This window comes from Brassica napus, chromosome C9 (assembly GCF_020379485.1).
Source record: "Brassica napus cultivar Da-Ae chromosome C9, Da-Ae, whole genome shotgun sequence".
Lineage (NCBI taxonomy): Eukaryota > Viridiplantae > Streptophyta > Magnoliopsida > Brassicales > Brassicaceae > Brassica > Brassica napus.
In genome coordinates this window covers 6,156,815-6,180,168 of record NC_063452.1, presented here as the reverse complement: position 1 = coordinate 6,180,168, position 23,354 = coordinate 6,156,815, and the positions used below count along the sequence as shown (strand labels likewise).

Genomic DNA, 23,354 nt, shown 5'->3' with positions numbered 1-23,354 from the left:
AATGGCCTTTGCCTAGTATCTTTCCATCCATCACCCATCAAAGTACAACCACTATCAGCCCATGTACTCCTAAAAGAGTCGATAATCAAAGAAACTTGCAGCTTTGCATCACGTAGTAAACCAACCCTTAAAGCATGATAAGAAGGCCCTACATAACCATGACCCATGCTTGCAGTTTTGCTGATCATAGGCTGATAGAACCTAGAATTAACTGCATTCATAGGAATACATACATCATAGAAAAATAATGCTATAGCCATATCAGCATCATGAACCTTTTCCTTACTTTGCAAGCATGATGTTATAGTTGGCTGTGTCTGATCTTCTAGACCCCTTTTAAAGTATGAGTTTACATCCGCACTGACCTTTCTTTTCTGACTTGGAGGCACACAAACTTGAGTATAACCTTCACCATCATCAACATCGTGAAGTTGCATATTCACTCCTCGCTTCTGTTTTGCTTTCTCCTCATTTTTTTTCAGTGATTTTCTCATTGTGTGTTGAACTTCTGGAGGAACCTTTGTGCATCCGTTTGTGCTTCCTTTCACTCCCGCCAAATGTTGTTTCATTCTATTGATTCCACTTCCATGATTAACCTTACCACAAAAGTCACAAGTAAGAATGGTTTTCCCCTTTGAATCTAAAGTATGAGTGACATATGTCCATGATAAATCTTGTTTTTGACGAGTGGAACGTTGTGATGGTTGTTGATGTTCTGTGTTTGAATTTGATGACAGTGGAATTTCTTGATCATTCTCTTCCATGCTAAGTACACTGCAAAAGTTTTGCAGAGACATCAAAGATACAAACGTAAGTTTTTAATTATTAGTCTCACCCACAAAAACAATACCTCTTGAGATGTAGAAAATACCTTGTGACTTTGTGAATCGTGAGATGCAGTCTTGCAGAGACGCCAAAGACTCAAAAGTATAAGACGTCAAAGACGGCAATACCTTGTGAGTTGCAGTTTGTTGACAAACCCTATTTAAAAAGGAAAAACTAATTATTTTTTAAACAAAATTTTGGTTTTTAAACGAACCAGAGTTTTACCGGTTCGTTGGATCACCGGTTCCTGGGTTTTTAACGGTTCAATATGGTTTTTTTACCGGTTCAATTGTAGTTGGGTTTTGGCATCAACACAATCCGAACTGATGTCCGGTTCGCGGTTGAACCCGGTCGGACCGCCGGTCCGGTCCGAGTTTAAAAACACTGACCCAAACGATTCAAAAATATCATTCAAAATGCAAGGCTTGAATTTCATCTCTGATTTAAAACCAAAGAAGTCTCTATGGATGATAAAGGTGAAAGTCATTAGACTTTGGAAGAAATATTCAGCTGATGGTGGAAGGACTATAGAGATGACTTTTGTTGATGAAAAAGTAAGTTATAAATTTTGATGCATAGTACATCTTCAACATGTTAATTCTTTGTTATCTGATGTTTTTTTATTTATTTATAGGAAATGGCATTTACTATAAAATATCACCAAACGATGTATGTCTTACAATTATTTACTATTCTATAGGATCAATAAACCGAATATTCAAGAGCTACTCTTCTCCCTCATGGTGTATGACTATAATATCGTTTTGGTTATACATATTAACATTGACTTCTTGAATGGATCATACAATTTCACATGCTGTACATAGTAGATTTATTAACTGTTAAGTGTAGTTTTTATTTTCGTTAAGGTTACTGATCGTGTATTCTTGAAAGGATCATATAGTTTGTTCTTAAACAGCGTGTTGTTTTGGTTTTTTTTTAAAAGATCGAAATTGGTATGGTAGTTATTAATTTTTTTAATAAATTGATATTCGGGGTCCCTTGATATTTTTGGATAACCGCTCTAACAAAAAAAGGAAATTATTGAAATCATAAAACATGATGTGCAATCTTTTTGGTTTGATTGAAAAGTCAAATTAAACTATTAATGTAACAAATCATTTATAATTCAATGTATATTCGGTATTCAACCCTAAGTTTCCTTATCTTATTCATTTAATTTATAAAATTATTCTCTACGTAAAAGTTGGACTAGACATCGAAACTACTATAATCTTTTCAGCCCTAAGTTTATTTTCCTTAATTTTTGGACTATGATAAAGTTTATTCAAACCTAAGTTTCCTTTCCTTAATTTTTGTTTTGTTTTGGGTGAGGTCAATAAAATTAAAAGAACTTAACTTGTGGGTCAATAACACTTGAGACAATCATGTGCTTATTTAGGCATGTATGATTTTCTCTATTCTTTTGTATATGGTTAATTGTGAGCAAATAAACATTTGTTCTTATTTTTTTGTATATGTTTTGTGTACATTAAGAAAGCTGACCATATTATTTTCAACAATTAATGATTTGGTTAACTAATACTATGTTTAATTGTGAGAAATATTATATTCAGGTTTATTATTACTAATACTATGTTTATATATGTTTAGGTGGCCAACACATACATCAAAATAATCTCATATATCATTAAAATTAGGTATTTTTTCAAAATAAAAACAATTGTTTATATTAGTCGTTGCTTATTCTTATATATTTACTTCTACAAAATATACTTCAATTACACAAGTTTATTTTAAAAGTTGAAGCTTACTTTATATAAACTTACATGCACAATTTCGTTAAGTATTTCATTATATAATATATAATAGTATTTGTTACTATGATTTTTAACTTTATAATATCTATAAATTAAAAGTTTTAATCTATTTTATTTCATGTACCACCTAGTTATTCTTTATGCCACTGACCTTATCTTAAACTCTTAGTATTCATTAATAGCTTTTCACCATAATGCTTAACAAGTTCATTACGATGGAATTAAAATACCCAAAAATTACACTATTTCTGTCAAACAAATAAAGCTTGGTTTAATAATAAATACAACTCGGTTTAACCTTCTGTTGCGACCACTTTGACAAGACCACATTAATGAATCTCTACACAAGTCTTAGCAAAAAAAAAAACCAAGTGCATAAGTTATTACTTCTAAGTTACAACTATTAAAATTAAAAATTGCTACCAAATATACAATACTAAAAGGGGAATAAGCTGATCAGAGAGGCCCTCCACGTCGACAGATAAAATCAGCCAATAGAAGGCTTTCTTTTGTCCACGTCACACAGACTTGGCCTGATCTTGGGCTTCTAAATCCGTGCAAAAGAAAAGTCCAGCATCGTACGTAACCAAACCCAGAATATGTTTGGCCCTAGCTCTATCTCATCTCATCTCTTCGGTTCCACGGAGATCTCTTCCACGACTCATCTCTTGCCTTTTCCCCTTCTCGAACGGATCGATCAATAAGACGTGGTATCCTCCTCCGAGCCGATCAAACTGGAGTCTCTCTCGATACAGCTGCCTCCGGCGATTCGAAGTATAAGAAGCAAGACGACAAAGTTATGTTTGATATGTTTAATTTCTTTTGCACCTTTTTTTAGTATCTTTGTGGTTTTTTCCCTCAGTTATGTTTGATATGTTTACTGATTCGGAATTTGGTCTGATTCTACGCTTCTGGTTTGATAGATGAGCAAATAAATGAATCAGAACCATTGATTCGATCGAGTGGAGGCAGAGCGTCTGAAGCTTTGACGGAGGCGAGAAAAAACTTTTGTCTTAGAGAGTTTAAGAGTTCCAGGGGAACAGGTTTAAGATGATAAAGGCAAGGATGATGATGAAGAATCAAGGCAAGCCAAATTGTACCATGATATTTCTTCGTTTCTTTGAAATTTTAGTTTCTTAGACGGACTACTGTGACCTATTCTCAACTTAAGCAACAAACTTTCAGGTATGTTTTTTGAGATTCCAGCCCACAAATCACCTTGGTTTCTTGATCCATACTCTAATCTTATATTTGACAATCTTTCAGTCAATCGTCTGATATTCTATGGATTGTTAGAGCCTATGATTTTGATTTTTTCATAGTATTGTGTTGTCTACAGCTTTGTGCAAATTATCTATATATATGATTTATTGGAGATTGATATTTTTGGCCCAGAGTCATCGAGTCAGTCATGGAATCTGCTGCCAAGAAAAAGCAAAGAAATACTTTTTTGTACTGAGGCTTGCTCATATAAGACAACAGTATGTCTAAATGTTCGTCGAACTTGAGGGGTGGATGGATATAAGGTTTTTAATCCTTAATAGCTGTGGGATGCTGTACCGTTACTGAAAAGCTATGGGAGAAGGGCTCCATCAGGAGGATAGCGTGTTGAGGAAGGCGGTAGGGAAAACGAAAAAAAGGGTGGTGAAGTAACAGAGAATCTCCTGGACATTGACCCGCTAGGAAACATGGTTAGAAATGATATTCAAGTGTAGAATAATAAAGAAAGAAAAACTTCAAAGGATAAGGTAAAACCCCATCTTTACATTTTTCCATCTAATTTCGTTTGATGAAAATTTGATCCATAGGTTTCTTTGTTTGAATATATTTGAATTAATGGCAGGAAGAGTAGAAGACCATGCCAAGTGGACCACCAATATTGTTGATGAGAAGGTCGATATGTTTGCCTTTGGTGTATTGGTTCTAGAAGTCATAACCAGTCATAGAGCTGTTTGATACAACATAAGCCATGTCGGCGGTGGTTGTGAATGCGTGCTATTTCAGGATCACACAGCCCCCTCATACCTAAACGAACTCATCTGCCACAGGCAATTCCTAATGGAGTGAGTAGAATCAATCAAATAAAAATTGATGTCTGGTAACTAATGTGCTTATGTCTTGCCTTAGTCACCCTTGACTGAGTTTTGTTTCTTAATATTCTTTATTGGTTGCTTCTTTTATTTCGTTAACCAAACGGTGAATATCACCTAGATGTGTCTCTATGTTGTTTTACTGATCTTTGTTTAGGCTCAAACCCCGAAGGAGTTGTCAATATTCTACAGAGTTCATTATAGTTTTAACCTAAGCATAAAACCCCAGTGGACAAAGAAACTCCCAGATTAAAAAGTGTTAAATATATGGACCTTATTAGCAACAAGCTCTGCTTCCTTATGTGCTCTACAATCTTTTTTTTTTTATGTTCGTTCATCTTAGGAAAAATATAAATTTATTTTTGCTTTGTACATGGTAAATTATGAATTCTGGAGATATTATCATTAATGAAACTTTGGGGCTGATAGTGGGTGTGATTGGCTATTGCTGTAGTTGCTCTCCACAGCCACAGTTATACCCACAGCTCTAAATCTACACCAATCTTGATTTATATTTTTTTTAAAGCTCACAGCCCTTTGTTTAGTCCACAGCACTTCTTTAAATTTATGTGTTTATAATTGCTCTGCAGAGATAAATTCCTACAGCCCAAATTTAAAGACTTTTAAAAGTTAAAAATCTAGAGCCAAAGCCAAAAAAGTCACAGCAATATTACTACAGCCAAAAAAAGAAATCATAGTTCTTACCAATCACACCCAGTGTGTTTAAATACAGATGCACATCGATAACATTTACAATTTTTTAAAAAATTCTACTTTGTTTCTCAGTTTTCTGAATTCATTTTTAAAACTGTTTCCAAAACAACTGAGATTTGTTTCTATTCTCACGTTTGTTATATTATCTTCTACACAATCAATACCCATGACTAATACATCTACACGTGTGTGATGCATTAATTACATTTGCATGAATTTTCATCAGCATGCCTTTGTAACTCCTTTCCCTGAGGTTCCACATGGGGCATAAACTAAAGACCAATCCCAAGTTCACACAGAAGAAACTGAAGCTCAATCTGATGTTCCAGAGGAAGTTCTTTTTCCTTAGTTACTTTTCCTTCTCCAGACGAAGGTTGTGCTGAGGAGGAACAGGTGGGTAAAGAGACTGATGGAAATTCTGAGGATGACTGTAGGGAAGTTTGATGCATAGAAACAGAGATGATGTCAGATGTCACTAGACATCCAGAGGAAAATATTCCGCAGAGCAGTTCATATAGATTTGGTGTTGTTAATGCAGAAGAAGAACCAGTATCTTTGACAGAGCCAAAGAACCTACAACTATCCATTGAAGAAGAACCAGTATGTGTGACAGAGCCAAAGAACAAACAACCACCAACTGAAGCTGAAAAGGAAGAGAAGGAAGAGGAGGAAGAAGAAGAAAGAGTAAAGGAAGTGAGTAGTGCCTCTACTGAACCAAAACAAGAAAGCAAACTCATCAAAACCCCTCCACCATGCTGATTTCAAATCATCTCCTGATGAGTTTGGTACAAGCCGCCTTAGTAGTAGTATTTATCACTCCCTCTCCTGAAAAGCCATTCTCTTGGCTTACGGAGAGAGAATCACAACCGGTCAGAGGCATGAAACTGAATAGAAGCCGGAACTGCAGAGCAAGCGTGTTATCGAGTTCTTCCCCATCTTAGTTTGAGAAAGATGCTGCTGACACACCACCAAGTTGGTACGACAAAGGATTCTTCGTCAAAGCAGCTGAAATGCGCGACATCAAGAATGAGAGGTTGCTGCAGGATGAGTTTAGCGGGAGGAGCATGCCAACAACATGGATCGAGAGAAGCTTGAGCGACACCCAAACTGCGTATGCTACTGCTTCTTCACATAACGAAATGTCGTCATCACCAAATGAATCGCTCTCCCGCCCTCTGATGTTTCTGTGTTTGAGCTTCAGAGCCCTTCTACAAGCCAGGAGAAAACTGAGGAAACTGCTGCTCAGAAAGACAAGCGAATCATTCATCGCTCGGTTAGTTTTTTTGGTTCAAGTTTACCTTTTTTTTTTAACTTTATCATAAAACATTTTATAATTTCTCACATTAATTATATAGTTACATTTGATTTATGATAAATTAACAACTATGCTATTGTTTATATGGGATAAACAAGCAGTTTCTTTCAAACAAATATATTGAACAACAAAGGAACAATCCTTAAATATATAAATGTCAGACAAATATTTTCAATTAATTATGTACGATTTTGTTTTTTTGATAAATGACGTAAATAACATATGAAAATTTATAATCGGTTCAGCATTATTAAAAAATTCATTTTCAAGAACTTCATAAACATTATTCAAAACTCTAATTGGGTATTTTAACAAATAATTATTTACAAAATAATAAATACCAAAAAGTTTAATATTGAAAATAAATTATGGCTTCAAAACTTAAAAAATTGCTGAATCATTTTATTGGTTATCAAAATTTACAGAAGTATTCAAAATTATTACACATTTATAAAATTATATATTTATATGAAATAAAGGTTATTTACCTATACTTCAAAAATCAGACGATATATAAGAAAATATATAATATATATAAGATGATAGATTTTTTTTATCTTATTAAATGTAGAATATTTTAAATTTTAAGAAAAATTTAAACATGGTTACGAAAAGATTAATAGAGACATTTAATATGTTAACACAAATTAATGATATTTTAAACAAATAAATATATCGAAACAAATAAATGATATAATATTAAAAAAACAAACAAACTTAATTTTTTAAAAAAAAATCTAAAGTTTAATGTTTATAGACAAACAAACCGCGCGTAGCGCGGTAAAATCTCTAGTTATTGTAGTTATCTAATAATCGAAAACATCACTCCACCTTATATGTGTAACATGAATATAAAATTGTGAAATTATCCGGTTTAGTATGGAGTAAGCGGATATAAGATATAATTTGACTTATTTAGTTATTTGAAATTTCATATATAAAATTGAATATACAGTACATTAGTTACCTCCGAAAAATATTACAAATCATCAGAAATTTATTATTATTTTCTAAAAAGTATTTGGTTTCGGAAAAGACATGTTAATATACATACTAACTGATTATAAATACAAACAAGTACAAAATATATATATATATATATATATATATATATATATGATTCATGCAGAGGATATTGATAGAATAAGAAATAACGTATGCAATATATCATTTTGATTGATATAAAAATATAAAAATTGTTAAAAAATTATAAATGTATAACATTATAAATTGAAAAGCCACCCGCATCAAAGTCTAGTAAGTGTTAAAAACCAATAACGGAAATAAGAATAAAAAATTATTTTGTAAAAGTTAAGAAAAAACATTGGCTGCATAAAGATTCTTGTGAATGTATCAAAAACATTGGCTGCAGAAAAAACATTTGTACCAGAACATTATAAAAATATATAATGGCAAATCTAACAGTTTAAATTTATTGGAATCATCTTGTGAATGTATCAGAAACGAAAGACTAATTTATCCTTTTTCTCAATTAAGATTCCAGATATTACAAACAAGTATAACCAGTGTCATATCTGGTCCATTGATAGAAACAAGCAACAAAAGCAAATCCAGATGTTGTAGCAGAGAAGCCTTAATGAAGATTTTAAACTATCAACTTGTAGACTACAGTTTAAACATCTGCATTGCAATAGTCTCTCATAAGAAACTGAAACATTAAATTAATAAATAATTCAAAAAGGATGAGAGATAATGAAAAAGAAAAGAGTCCATTTTTTTGTTTGAGATATTACACAAAACTATAAAATATTAAATAGCCAAATGTCATTTTGTAAGTGGGTCTACTTTTAAAATACAAATTTTAGTTACATAATAATTTATAAGTATTAATATTTAATATATGAGTTATCCATTATATATATTATGTCCCTATTGATGTTCTTAGAACATTCGCAATGATTTTTTTATAAAAATTTCTCATTGATTAAAATATTAAAAGCAAGTGAAAAGTAAAGAATAGGGATTAAAAAAATAAACGAGAGAAAACTTTTTCGGAGACACTCTCCTTAGATCCTGAAAGACTCACTTGCAATGTATCGCATTATTATTGATTATAGATTTTACAGAAATAAATAAAAATAATAATATATTTAGTTTTTGAGGAATTTATGTGGGTATCTACACTAAAGATGTTTTTTTTTTGAAACACACACTAAAGATGTTTTTAGGTTCTACTCCCTCCGTTTTAAAATGATACATGTTTTTACTTTTTCACAAAGATTAATAAAACACATTAAACTTTAATATTAAATACATAATTTTCTGTGATTATCTATTTTTTTATAATTTTAAACCAATAAGAATTCAGAAAATACAATTAATTTTCTTAAAGTTTACAATTAGTCATTATTAGTTGATAAAAAATGCATTGAAAATACAAAAAATGTATCATTTTGAAACAAACAATTTCTCTAGAATATACATATTTTTGAAACTGAGGGAGTATTTTTTTTAACTACCTCGTTTAGGTTCTATCTAAACATTCATATGTCGATCTTGGATACACTATGGCTACAATTGGTGATCATTAAAAGAATGGAAAAAATGAACAAAATAAAAAAAAAATTTATTTGAGGAATTGAAAAAATAAAAAAAATATGAATTTTTGTTAATTTTATTCCTCGTCAAAATTGGAGAATGAAACTTTTCTTTATAAATTCATTCTTCTACGAAGAATTTAGAGAAAAAAAATGGAACCTACTTTTTAATAATTTGATTAAACTTTTGACATAATTGATATAAATTTTGATGAACAAAGAATTTACTATATTTTTTTTCTTCCACGTTGTCACCAGTCACAGCCTATAAAAAAAATCATTTTACAATGGGCAGCCTTCCCCTATTTGGGCTATTGCTGGTCCAGCGTATTTATTGTTTTATATGATGGACCTATTATTAATTGCGATAATTTAAATCAGCATATGACTATTGGCATCCACACATTTATTAGGAAACATATGACAGATGGGCCTTCCCCTTTTACAGATGGACCGCTACATCTTCGGCGAGCGATAAAAAAATATCGGACTATTGGCATCCACAAATTTATTAGTTGATTTATTTTTCACTCACACAGTTACGAAGATGTCTTATAAAACTAGTCGAGTTGTTGTTGTCACACAGTCAGAGGCGTGTTTCATGTATAATCAAAAAGATTTTTGCCTTAGGCCCCCAAAAAATATATACGTTTTAGGACCTCCAATTTACAAAATTCTTGTGTAGCATAGTGGTTTTAGTCAAAACTATTCTTTATCATCCAGAGTTCAAATCCTCCAAATTGCTTTTCGAAATATTCTTTTGTTTTATTGTTAAGTTTTCAAAAAAAAAAAAAAAATCTATAAAGTCACGTTGACGTTCCAACTTCAATCGCCCCTGCTAAAATAATATATCCAAATTAAAGATATATAATGTACGATTAATTATGTCACAAAATAGTTGAATGTTTAGCAATCATATCTATATTAAGAGAACTAATTAGGAGTCTAAATTATGAAAATTTGGTGAAACAATTTATAGAAAAAGAGAGAAAAAAATAATGTCTTATTGTTCAGATTTGCTTTTTAATTTTTATTATTATTTCAAATATATATTACATTTTTATCAATTTTTTTTTGTAAAATGCCCCATTTTTATATTTGCCACCGCACTGCACTCGTCGGTGACTCCACGTACGGAAAATAATTGAACACTAGGAGGGGAATGGTTTTATTTTATTTTAGGTATTTGACAACCAGACACATAACCATCCATCATTGGGTAAGCAGTGGGATATCACTTGTTTCAAACCATATAGTGTTACCACGTGACTCGGACTTCTGATCTCTGTACCTTTTTTATCCAATGTTTATTCAGCTTATTATAATTCATTAGATCGCAAATCTGACCAAATCCAATTCTTAAGATTACTGCAGAATTTTCATTAATTAAATTATTTGACCAAATCCAATTCTTAAGACTACTACAGAATTTTCATTAATTAAATTTAACTTTTTCTTTTGAATTCATTGTGTTTTTTTGGCGTATCTAGCGTAGTCAAACCTTGGAAACTCTTATTTTTGCCAAAATAATCTAAAAATTTATTATGATGCTATATTTTAAAATGCTATAAATTTCAGATATATATTATATACTATTAGTAGAGACATCGTTTTATAACGTATATGCATTGGAAAAGCCAATTCAGACACTACTTATCTCTAGTATTCACCTTTCTTTTCACTTCCATTTTTCTGTTAAATATAATTCCAAAACCAAAAAGATAAGAAGAGGGAGAAAGAGAAAGAGAGAGAGTTAAAAAAAGAAAAAAAAAAAGAAAGAGGATTAACGATGGGAGGAAGAGGTGGAGGAGAGGAATCAGAGTCACTGTTGAAAAGCCCTAACACGACGGAGGAAGATGGTCGAGGATTGAAGAAGAGAGTTTGGGTTGAGACAAAGAAGCTATGGCAAATCGTTGGTCCTGCTATGTTCAGTAGATTAACGTCATATTCGATGCTTGTAATAACCCAAGCTTTTGCTGGTCACCTCGGAGATCTTGAACTAGCCGCAATATCCATTGTTAACAACGTTATCATCGGCTTCAACCTTGGCCTCTTGGTAAGTTTTCATTTTTTTCGTGTTTGATTAACTTAATACGAGAATACCTAATTAATTTAAACGCCGTGCAGCTTGGAATGGCGAGTGCGTTGGAAACGTTGTGTGGGCAGGCATTTGGAGCAAAGAAGTATCATATGTTGGGAGTTTATATGCAGCGTTCTTGGATTGTTCTCTTCTTTTGTTGTCTTTTATTATTGCCGACTTATCTTTTCACAACTCCGGTTCTCAAATTTCTTGGCCAACCAGACGATATCGCTGAGCTTTCTGGTGTTGTCTCCCTTTGGGCCATCCCTCTCCATCTCTCTTTCGCTTTGTCTTTCCCGCTTCAACGTTTCCTCCAGTGCCAAGTCAAAAACCACGTACGTAATTCGATCTAATCTTTTTTTTTTTTTATAATAATGAGTATTCCAACCTCGAGTTTTCGAAATGAGATCTAGATCATGGTTCCATATCGCATAGCTAAGCAAATGATAACTTAATTCGTGATAGAAATCGAACATGCTAGTATTAAAATACTACGTTTTGACCCAACATTTTTTATCACTGGACTACCACCCGTTTGGTTTGATTTAATTGCTTTTTTTTTTGACTAAAAGTTTGATTTAATTGTTATAAATGCGAATATTTATTTTGTAGCTTTGTTGTTTTGTTTGCAAGCAATTTTTTTTTCACATGTTTGTTTCTATGCAGTGATTAAACTAAAGGGAAATTGGGCTCAATAATACAAAAATTCCACCCTCTCTCCTCCTTTCTTTTCCTATCTCTCTTCCTTCTCTCTAAAAATCTAATTACCCCTCTTTTTTGGTTATTCCACAAATAAACCCTAAACTAAATTGAAAGTATTTAACTTAAAAAAATATCAACTTAGTACTATAATAATTATGTCTAAAATCATAAAAAGACATACATAACGAAAAGTACCTATGAATGCTTTTAGAAATCTAGTAAGAAACAAGAAGCAACTATAATTGTTTATTCTTAACGTTTTTACCAAAAAAAAAAATATATAATTGTTTATAATAAATCTTTATTCGATGACAAATTTCGTGACTAATCGTTTCTTTGGGGTTATTTAGGTGACTGCCTATTCGGCTGCGGTTTCATTGGTGGTTCACTTTTTGGTTTGTTGGTTGTTTGTTAATGGGCTTAAACTCGGAGTCGTGGGAACTATGGCTACGATTAGCATATCTTGGTGGGTCAACGTTTCTATTACACTGGCTTACTCTGTTTGCGGCGGCTGTCCACTCACTTGGACTGGCTTATCATCCGAAGCCTTCACCGGGCTTTGGGAGTTTCTCAAACTCTCTGCTTCTTCCGGTGTCATGCTTTGGTACCATACGAATATACATGCTTTTGTGACATTGTCTAATGAGCCAGTCACAGTCTTTAACGGTAGATGTTTTGTTTTTGGACAGTTTGGAAAATTGGTATTATCGGATTTTGATTATAGTGACTGGAAATCTTCAAAATGCTCAAATAGCCGTTGACTCATTGTCTATATGGTAAGTCATTTTGTTTTTGTTTTTTATTAACACATGTAAGTCATTTTGTTTATGGTAGTTTATTCATTTATACTATCATGATGACTGATGAAGAAAAAGTCATCAATCATATAATCTTATCGCATAGTTACGTCTACTTTTTGGGTTGTTGCGGAAAGGTCATAATTGGCTCTTTTTTTTTTATCTTTCTCTTGTTTCTAGTATTATTTTATACCTTCAAGTATGATTAACTAGTGCAAAAAAAAATCTGTTGGCAGCATGGCAATAAATGGATGGGAGATGATGATTCCTCTAGCTTTCTTCGCCGGTACCGGGTAAAATAAAAGTTTATCTTCTCTATTTACTAATTTCTATATCGGTTTATAATCATGATCTAACTGGATCCAGTTCGGTTTAATCCACTTTGATACTACCATATAAAGTACTACTTGGAATAATATACTTTTAAAGGAACGTTATTTTCTGGAAGATGTAGGAAACAGAAACATAACATTTCGTATATGGGCTAGATCCGTCTAACTTCTTATGTATTCTTCCGTGTTTGTTTTGTATGCATGCCTCTTGTTTTTTCCTAACATGTCGTGTTGGCTGAATAAGACTTTACGAGGACACAAATTAGAGATGATTCCTCTTTTTTTTTTTTTTTTTTTTTTTTAATTGTTATCATGGTGCTTTTGTGTGGAGTATATAGATAACATTTAGTTGACAAAAAAATATAGATAACATTTTGAGGCCATAAAATTAGCCGCCTGATTTATGTGATGGGAAATAATTGATCTATAGTTTAATTATACTTAATTAAGGATTAGGTTGTTAACCAACTATTTGTGTGCATGTTAATCTTAATCTAAAACCTTATTAAATTCCTTTATCAAAGAAAGAAAAAAATAATTAGATGAAAATATAGAAGAACAGTCAAGATGCTAAAAAATCAATACTTTGATAGCATGCCCTGACGGGCTTCCTTCGCAGCTGGTTAGACCGTGAATAGATGGACGCTTCTGATTAATTATATATCTAGATTTTAGAATGAAACCCTTCACAGTCTACTTATTAGCTAAACTTATACAAAATGTTAATCCTCTTTTGACTGATTATACACTAAGATTATACACTAATCATTGCAGTGTACGTGTGGCAAACGAGTTAGGAGCAGGTAACGGGAAAGGAGCAAGATTTGCGACGATTGTATCAGTAATACAATCGTTAATAATCGGATTATTTTTCGGGGTGATAATAATGCTTTTCCATAACCAAATCGCTTGGATATTTTCTTCAAGTGAAGCTGTCTTAGTTGCCGTTAATAAACTCTCTATCCTGTTAGCTTTCACCGTACTTCTTAACAGCATTCAGCCGGTTCTTTCGGGTACGTTACAATTTGATTATTTAACTTATATATCAAGACAACGCTTTTTCTGTTAACTTTTCATTTGTGAGTAGGTGTTGCGGTTGGATCAGGCTGGCAATCATATGTGGCTTATATAAACTTGGGATGTTATTATTGCATCGGTCTTCCATTTGGATTTCTAATGGGATGGGTTTTTAAATTTGGTGTTATGGTAATGCCAGTTTTCATTAATCTATTGTAACTTATTTTTGATATATGTAACTATATATTTTGCGATTTTACAGGGTATTTGGGCTGGTATGATCTTTGGAGGCACTGCAGTCCAGACACTGATCTTATGTTTAATCACATTGAGATGTGATTGGGAAAAAGAGGTAAAATTAAAATATTGCATATATTTATTTTTGATTTGTTATGAGAATTCAAAATTAGATTATAACATTTTTAAACTAAAATTTGCAGGCGCAAAAGGCAAATGCTCGTGTTAACAAATGGTCCAACACTATAAAATGAGGATTAGAATTGGTAGTGAAAATGTTCCGAGGAGTACATGTAACTCATGCTATACTCAAAGGGTCGAACAACACTCAACAAAAAGATTCTTGTCGGATTTAATGAATAATTTGTAGTTTGATCTTGTGTGTTTAAGATGGTATATCTTGTAATCAAAATGTGATACTGTATACTGCTTCAAATATTACAGATGTTAACTTATCTGTAAATTTCAGTAAACGCAGTGATACAAAAATGCCTTTGTGAATTTCATCCTAAAAACCTGTCTTGTGTGCCAATATCAGAAAATAGTTACATATTAAACTGGCTATAAACTAGTTTTTCATAGTTACATATATATTGCTTTTACCACTACTAGTATGTTATCACCGATTCACAACTTAACTCCATTTCACTATAATTGTTTGAACATGTTACCATAATCAGATATGGTTTATGTCATTTATGTCTTTTTGCAATGTGTCTTTCTTTCTTTCTTTTCCATCTCCATGTCAATACGTCGTTATTCTGAGATCAACAGTAGATAATTAACGTAATTAACGTAAAGCTAACATATCATAATCCAACGGATGATTGATAAAAAACAAAAAATCAACATATCAATCAAACTCAGTTGTCCATTTCTTCAAAATCTCATCCCCCTTGGGCCATGGTAGTTGCATGGCTTATTGAACTCTTGACTATGTAAAACTCTTTTATTCCTATAAATAGAAAACAAATCGGTTTGCTAGAGATTTTTATGTGTTACTAACATTTGAGAAAAGTCTAAAAATATTTCTGGACGGTTTCACTGGGCCTAACCCGAAATAAATAAGGTAGGCATAGAAGTTTTACCATTTAAACTATTCGATCCAAAGGCTTCTCTTTGAAGGGCCCAAAAGCTTGCATTAAAAGTTTTGAAAAAACGCGCCTAAATCGAAAAATCGCAACAGAAAAAAAAAGAGCGCTAAAGAAAACTAATATGATTGGTTGGTTCACATACGACGCGGATCGCTAAACTTAAAAGTTAAAACAATCACAGCCGTTGATAATACGAAAGATCTAACGAACGAAAACAATCTACGCTTCTTTATATATAAACAGAATCCAGTCTACACGAAGCTCATCAGCAACAACACAATCAAACCTCTCAGATTCAAAATCTCATCTCTTCCCTCAAACCTCATGGCTCGTACCAAGCAGACGGCGAGAAAATCCACCGGAGGAAAGGCACCAAGGAAGCAGCTCGCGACCAAGGCGGCGAGGAAATCAGCTCCGGCCACCGGAGGAGTGAAGAAGCCCCACAGATTCCGTCCCGGAACGGTGGCGCTAAGAGAGATCAGGAAGTACCAGAAGAGCACCGAGCTCCTGATCCGCAAGCTCCCGTTCCAGCGTCTGGTCCGCGAGATCGCGCAGGATTTCAAGACGGATCTGCGTTTCCAGAGCAGCGCCGTCGCGGCGCTCCAGGAGGCGGCGGAAGCTTACCTCGTCGGGCTCTTCGAGGACACGAATCTTTGCGCGATTCACGCGAAGAGGGTCACGATCATGCCTAAGGATATCCAGCTCGCGAGGAGGATCAGAGGCGAGAGAGCTTAAGGAAGATCGAAGCGTTTTCGTTTTGTCTATTTAGTCAAGTTTGTGGAGTATGTTTGCGTGTATGTTGTTCGATGAATTGCCTCAATGAATCAATTATCATATTCTATCTTAATACGCGCGTATTAAGACACTGAATAAGGTCTCTGATAATTACCGAGAAGATTAACCATATTAAAATTTTGAAAAACACAAAGATAACAAAAGATCAAGAATTATTTTAGACTATCATAGATATTAAATTACAATATGCATAAACTTATGTAGGGATGAATAAATCTAGCTTTATCCCTTATATAATAAAGCGCAAGTCGACCGACCAATCCTGTTTTGCCACCTGGTTAGAAAAAATTTTAAAAAATAAAACGGTTACTGAAAAAATAACAATCAAAACAAAACAGTTTACGTTGAAAAACAAAAACAGTTTATTTCTTCCTCCACTTTAAAAAATGAAGAAGCAAATTTATTTGTTTCAGTCTCAACGTACAGCCATGATCTCCACCACCTCCTCCGTTACATCAACTTTAAATGAATAACTTCTGCAAAAAAAAAACTTCAAGCTGTTTACTTCTTCCACAAAATAACAAAGATGTTTTCATCCTCCTATTCTTTTCTCTTTTCTTTTCTTAATAAAGACTATCCTTCAATCTAATAGTGGCTAGCTATAAAGTTTTTGAAGTTGGGAAAACGATTTGTACAAAATGATTTTGCAAAAGATGAAGCGAACCTTACAGTTGATCTACATAAATTTGCCGGTATACATTGGTAAGTGGCGTATTCGAGACAAGTTCATATTATTTTTTGAAAGAACAAGTTCATATTATTGTTATCAGCAAATGAGTTAGCTTTATGTCTCAGCATTTAATTATTTTATTATGTGTATTTTTGAATTTATGTTAGTTTAGTTTTGCAAAAAAACCAATGTTACCATCTTCACGCAACGATGACTTTCTTCTTCCAACCAAAACTGCTCGACTAAAACAAAGTAAATATGTTTACATTTTTTTTTGTCGACAACTGAATATCTTTGCACATAAAATTTATTATACTATCTCAAATTTTGATCAAACAAGTATAATATCTAAATTATGCAATGTTTCTTTTACTATACATCATTAATAAATATACTAATATGTCATGTTATCATCAAATATTTTCTTATAATTGTTCAAATTTCAATTTATGTAAAATAAATATCTTTTTTGGTCACAACACTTTTAAGTTGAACTAAAAGAAAAGTTTTTGTTATTTATGAAGAAGAAAAATAACATTTTCAATTTTATTAAAAACAATGAAAGATTACCCGTGCTTAGCACGGAAAACATACTAGTATAGAAATATTTTACAGGCGATCTAGTGATCCCCAAGTTATCATTATTTATATCTGATTGCTTGCACTTATAAGTTTGGGTTTTCTCTACTTCGCCATCTCAAATTATTCCTTGACTTCAAGTTTTGTCCCCTATTACTTGAAGAATCCTATGATCATGTATAAACGTCGATGATCCTACGACCATGCATAATAGCCGATTTGACTATACCATCGATTATAAACATAGTTTTTATTACCTCACAGCAGGGTATATTGCTGATATTTTGAAGACTTGTCTAATTTTACTTCGAAAAGATTAGTTATACCAAAATTAGAGAAAACACAAAGATAAGAGAAGAACAAAATTATACTAGACTTTCAGAGATAATCAATTATAATACGCAGACTGAATAAATCTAATTTCATAAACTAATATAGAAATGTATTATGTATTATAAGCGATCTCATAATCCCTACAATCTCCTAATAGTATGTACGAATAGCCGGCCGTTCAGTTCTGCACAACCGACTAAAACTGAGAAAGTTACCACACGTACAAATCATAAACAAGAAAAAATATAAAAAGTCACTAATCTCTCAGTGGAATGTCAAGGGATTTCGTATGATGCAAGCAAGCAATCAAGTTGAAAAGGCTAATATAGTTGAGAAAGTTATCAACTTCACCGATCACAACGCACGATAACAATGACATTTTTTTTTAAATCACCAATCACCATAACAGTGAGTCAGTGAACAAGTGTCAAACATATAAAATGTCCCACCACGTTTGAACTTTGGGACATTCAGTAAAGATTTCCTGCAGTGACTGTAAGTGAAGGGGAACAGTAAACTCAAGAAAATCACGGGCATGTGAGAGAGATCAGCTACAAGAAGAAGAAGAGAATTTGTGTTTTTAATCCAAACAAAAAATATATGAAAGCTTAAGTTGTTGCAGACAATGTCAAAGCGAAAGATATAATATTTCAAAGGTTGATGATATTGTGTGTTGCTAACTTACTATCAATAGTCATTTTATTGGCACGTTTGGAACAACTAACTTCTGTGAGATTCACACAAAGAGGTTACTATTTTGCAAGGAGGATCAGAGGTGAAAGAGTATGAGGAGGGAGGGATGATTTGGTGTCTAGTGTTTTTGGGTTTGATGATTTTCAATTTGTGTTATTTTTTGGGGTTTATGTTTTTTTTTTCTTGTAATTTATATCTATGCATTATTTAGAACAAGATATGAGCCCGTTGCGTTGCAACGGGTTTTGTTTGATGTTTTAATTTAATAAAAATCATAAAAGAATAAATCATTTTATTATAGTTTATGATTGTTTTTTGCATATGTTTTTTGAGATTTATTTTATAATTAAAACTCTTTTTCACATATAAGTTCAAGTTAATATTTGTATTTTATAATTATGGTGCATATATGAATTGTTAAAAGCTTTGTACATAGGATTAGAGAAAATACTATATTTAAACGTTTAAACTGAACACAATCTGAAATAAGAAATTGAATGAAAAGTGAAAAGAAATGAAAGTCAAATACACAAATCGAGTTAATGACAACATTATACATTTTTTTATGTACTGATTTAATGTTTTATTAAATAAGTCTTTAGAGTTAAATAAGTCTTTAGAGTTTTATTTTGCTATGATTTTTTTAAAAAGGAAAACATTTTATTTTATAAATCTCTTTTTATTTACAATAAAAAATAAAAAATAATATTAAATACTTTTTTACAATTTTTTTTAAGATTTTAGAAAATACTGTCATATATAACGATTCTCTTCTCTTTAGAATTTCAGAAAAAAATTTTTTTTTATCAAATAATAATTTTTAGTTATTAATATATAGTTTGAAAATTCGTATTAATACTAATTTTATATTTTTTGTTAATTAAAGAATTTTTATTATCATGTTCATCATCAAATACTCTCTTAAAAATATTATCAAATAAATTTTTACAATTCTTCTTTGGTTAGAACTTCAAAATATGATACAAATTTCTTTTGTTTAGGAATTTTTTGTAAAAAACAAAAACAACTATCAAATATTCTTTTACAGGTTTTAGAATATTAGAAAATGAAATTAATATTATATAATCTTTTACAATTATATATTGTCTAGGATTTAGAAAAATAAAATTTCCATTTAATATAATTTTTTTTTAAAAAGTTTCCAATTTCGAAATTAGTTTTTTTCAATATCATTAATATTTTTACAATTTTTCTTGTTAATTAAATAATTTTACTATCATGTTTATCACTTTTTAAGTAAATTACTATTAAATAAAAAATTTCAATTATCTCTGGTCATGTTTATCATTTTTTTATCAATCACAATCTAATTTTTTAGTTGACACATGTCACAATCATATCTGTTGAAATATTTGAAGTTAATTTTGGTTAATTTTTTTAACATAAAATTATTAAAAAGTAAAGTTAGTTAATTATAAGAAAAATTAGATTAATTTTATACTTTTATTTTATTTAGAATTTTAAAAGGGAAACTAATTATTTGATAATTATTTTTATTTTGTATTTTTATACAGCTATTTTAGTTTTAATAGAAAATTTCTGTTAAATTATTTATTTATTTTGTCTTATACAGACAAATACATGTCACAATATTATCAAATCATCCTTTTTTAATTCTAATCAAAAATAAATTGCTATCAAATAATTATTTTTAGTTATTAATAAATAATTTTAAAATTGGTATTAATACTAATTTTATATTTTTGTTAATTAAAGAATTTTTAGTATCATGTTCATCATCAAATACTCTATTAAAAATATTATCAAATAAATTTTTACAATTCTCTTTTGGTTAGGACTTAAAAATATGATACAAATTTCTTTTGTTTAGGATTTTTTATAAAAAAAAAACAAAAACAACTATCAAATATTCTTTTACAGTTTTTAGGATATTAGAAAAGGAAATTAATATTATATAATCTTTTACAATTATATTTTGTCTAGGATTTAGAAAAATAAATTTCTATTAAATAATTATATCTATTTAATATAATTTTTTTTTAAAGTTTCCAATTTCAAAATTCGTTTTTTCAATATCATTAATATTTTTACAATTTTTCTTGTTAATTAAATAATTTTACCATCATGTTTATCATTTTTAAGTAAAAATTACTATTAAATAAAATTTTACAATTCTCTCTGGTCATGTTTATCATTTTTTTATCATTCACAATCTAATTTTTTAGTTGACACATGTCATATCAGATGAAATATTTGAAGTTAATTTTGGTTTATATTTTTTTAACACAAAATTATTAAAAAGTAAAGTTAGTTAATTAAATGAAAAATAAAATTAATTTTATATTTTTATTTTATTTAGACTTTTAAAAGGGAAACTAATTATTTGATAATTATTTTTTCTTTTATATTTTTATGCAACTATTTTAGTTTTAATAGAAAAAATTCTGTTAAATTATTTATATATTTTGTCTTATATAGACAAATACATGTCACAATATTATCAAATAATCTTTTGCAATTAATTTTTGATTAGAATTTAAAATAAAAACAAAATTACTGTTAAATAATGTTTATAATTACTTTTTAATATAATTCATTTTTGTTAATATCTTAGTATATATATTTTTAATTATGAGATAGATTAACACATGTCACAATCTTAAATATATAATTACCATAAATATATAATTACCATGTGTTGCAATAATATTAATTAGCAATTTTGAAGAAACAAGCTTTATATAATAAGATTGGTTTGTTGGTGGGATGGTCTATGGCTGCATGTAATATGTTTGTCGAAATTCTCCAAATATTATTCATGTTCAGTATATAACGTAGCACTTATCCTGATCATTTATATTTCTGCGCATTCGACGGGATTTGCTATTTGCCCTATTCTTCTTTCTAGTTGAATCATTTATACTTCAAAAAATTGGAGACACCATTACTAAGAAAATTACAATGTGAGTTAATATATAATATTTTCCTGAAATAGCCCCGTAGATATTATTTTTAGTATGACAAATGCACTTTCTCATCTTCATGTGGTCATGCATGTGTATTTCAATTATAACAAAGGTATAGCTTTCCATAAATAGTCGGCCTAAGACTTGATCAAAGATATTCCTCTTTTATAATCTCTATACTACGTATTGTAAATGTCGTTTGAGATTGATGAAAAAGAGTCTTAAACATGGTCCCTTAATCCTAACGTTGGTCACTTAATGTGTGCTTATTTGCGTTGATTGCGTTGTTGTTTCCTACTTGTTTGATGGCGTCGGTCTAGATGAAAAGAACAAACGATAAATTAAGAAAATAAATAGAAAATCCAAAATAGGTTGTTGGACAGCCGAATAAATTGGGACAATAATGATATATTGTGTTGTCATTTCTTTTGTATAAATCCAAATATTATAAAGTTTACTGCTTTTGAGTGGAAAGAACCAAGCTCGCAAAATTTTATGAAAAAGCGCAAAAAGACAACGTTTCTCCAACATCCGTCGTTGTGCAAAAGCAAAAATATATGCAAATGCTCCAACGCGGAGATAAATTATTGAAACGAAAAGGTCCAACAAATTAATAATGATGATAACTTTTCCAAAATGTTAAAAATAAACGTGTCAACTTCTGGTGATATTTTCCTGATTGACCCACGAGGCCAGGACTAGGACTCGATCGACCAGAACCTTTCATTGTTTTATATTAAAAAAAAACCATTCACTGTATGTTATTATCCACCGAGAATTTGATATTCTTACTGGATACCACAGAATAAAATGGTTCGAATATATATTGTCCAAATTTAGTGGGAATCATTACGATAAATATTGAGCCAATGATGGGCCACGATATCGGTAACAAGCTCAGCCCCTATGGATCAATCCTTGTCGATGGTCGAATAGACAGCTAATTTGGCTTTGTCGTTTATTTATAAGTTTTTGTTTGTCTATTTAGGGTTGGCGTATTAAAATTATGTTAAACTAACCAGAAATATATAATATAATAACATATCACAATTTCACATTAGAAAACATGTATGTTAAGGATTGGTCAATGTATAGTTTCATTTAATCATGTGTAATGGTTGATCTTGCATGGATACCCTTGACCCTTGCTGTAAACTTGTTGTAGCAATTCTCGTATCCTACTAAATATTAATAGAATAAAAGATACTTAGAGCATCATTATCAGAGTATGTTAATGCCGTCTCTTATAGTAAATAGGGTTTAAAAAAAAGAAATTAAGATAATTGGGAGAAAACGTATCTTAAATAAGGGAAACAAGAGACGCGTCTTCTGAGACACGTGTTGTGTTTTGCGGGGTTTGTGTGTTTCTCTCTCTCGACGAAGCGTCTCCGTGTCTCCCTCCTCCGCTCCATTTCGTCGAAATCACCGCGCCTCTCTATCTCTCCTCGACGATTCCGCCTGCGATTTCTTCATCTCTGATCGATCGAATGAAGGATGCGGTGTCTTTGTCGTTGGACTCGGCGTCTCTCTCTCTCGTCGTCTCTCTCTGTCGTCGTCTCTCTCTCGTCGTCTCGATCATCTCGTCCTCTGTCGTTGGACTCCGGGTCTCTAGCGCTCTCCTCGACGGCTCACCTCGATGAAGAATCACTCCACCTCTCTCTCCGGCCCGTGGCTCTCCTCGACGAAATCAATTGGAAAGGTAAAGCTATGTATTTTTCCTTTTATGTCTAAATCAATCCTTCTTTGTTATTTTGATTTTGTTGTTGTGTTGCGTGTGTCTCTTGCGTTTGTTTA

The 23,354-nt window shown here is 31.2% G+C and overlaps 2 protein-coding genes and 1 long non-coding RNA gene across 4 annotated transcripts; all 3 read left to right on the top strand.

The window, feature by feature from the left end:
• Positions 1-3,198: 3,198 nt before the first annotated feature.
• Positions 3,199-5,644, top strand: LOC106414718. Of its 2 annotated transcripts, XR_001282924.3 has the most exons (4): positions 3,214-3,402; positions 3,530-3,791; positions 4,002-4,354; positions 4,450-5,644. It is a non-coding gene; the product is annotated as an uncharacterized LOC106414718 (long non-coding RNA). The 2 variants fall into 2 exon arrangements; XR_007328449.1 differs by having other exon boundaries at positions 3,199-3,791.
• A 5,242-nt stretch (positions 5,645-10,886) lies between these two features.
• LOC106415716 (protein DETOXIFICATION 27) lies at positions 10,887-14,903 on the top strand. The gene is made up of 9 exons (XM_013856480.3): positions 10,887-11,339; positions 11,411-11,698; positions 12,416-12,669; positions 12,755-12,841; positions 13,099-13,155; positions 13,969-14,207; positions 14,282-14,400; positions 14,474-14,563; positions 14,652-14,903. Exons 1-9 carry the CDS (start codon positions 11,073-11,075, stop codon positions 14,700-14,702), a joined length of 1,452 nt encoding a protein of 483 aa, XP_013711934.2. The 5' UTR covers positions 10,887-11,072; the 3' UTR covers positions 14,703-14,903.
• Positions 14,904-15,791: 888 nt separating this feature from the next.
• LOC106413709 (histone H3.2) lies at positions 15,792-16,389 on the top strand. Its single transcript, XM_013854456.3, has one exon. It carries the CDS (start codon positions 15,867-15,869, stop codon positions 16,275-16,277), a length of 411 nt encoding a protein of 136 aa, XP_013709910.2. The 5' UTR covers positions 15,792-15,866; the 3' UTR covers positions 16,278-16,389.
• Positions 16,390-23,354: the final 6,965 nt, after the last annotated feature.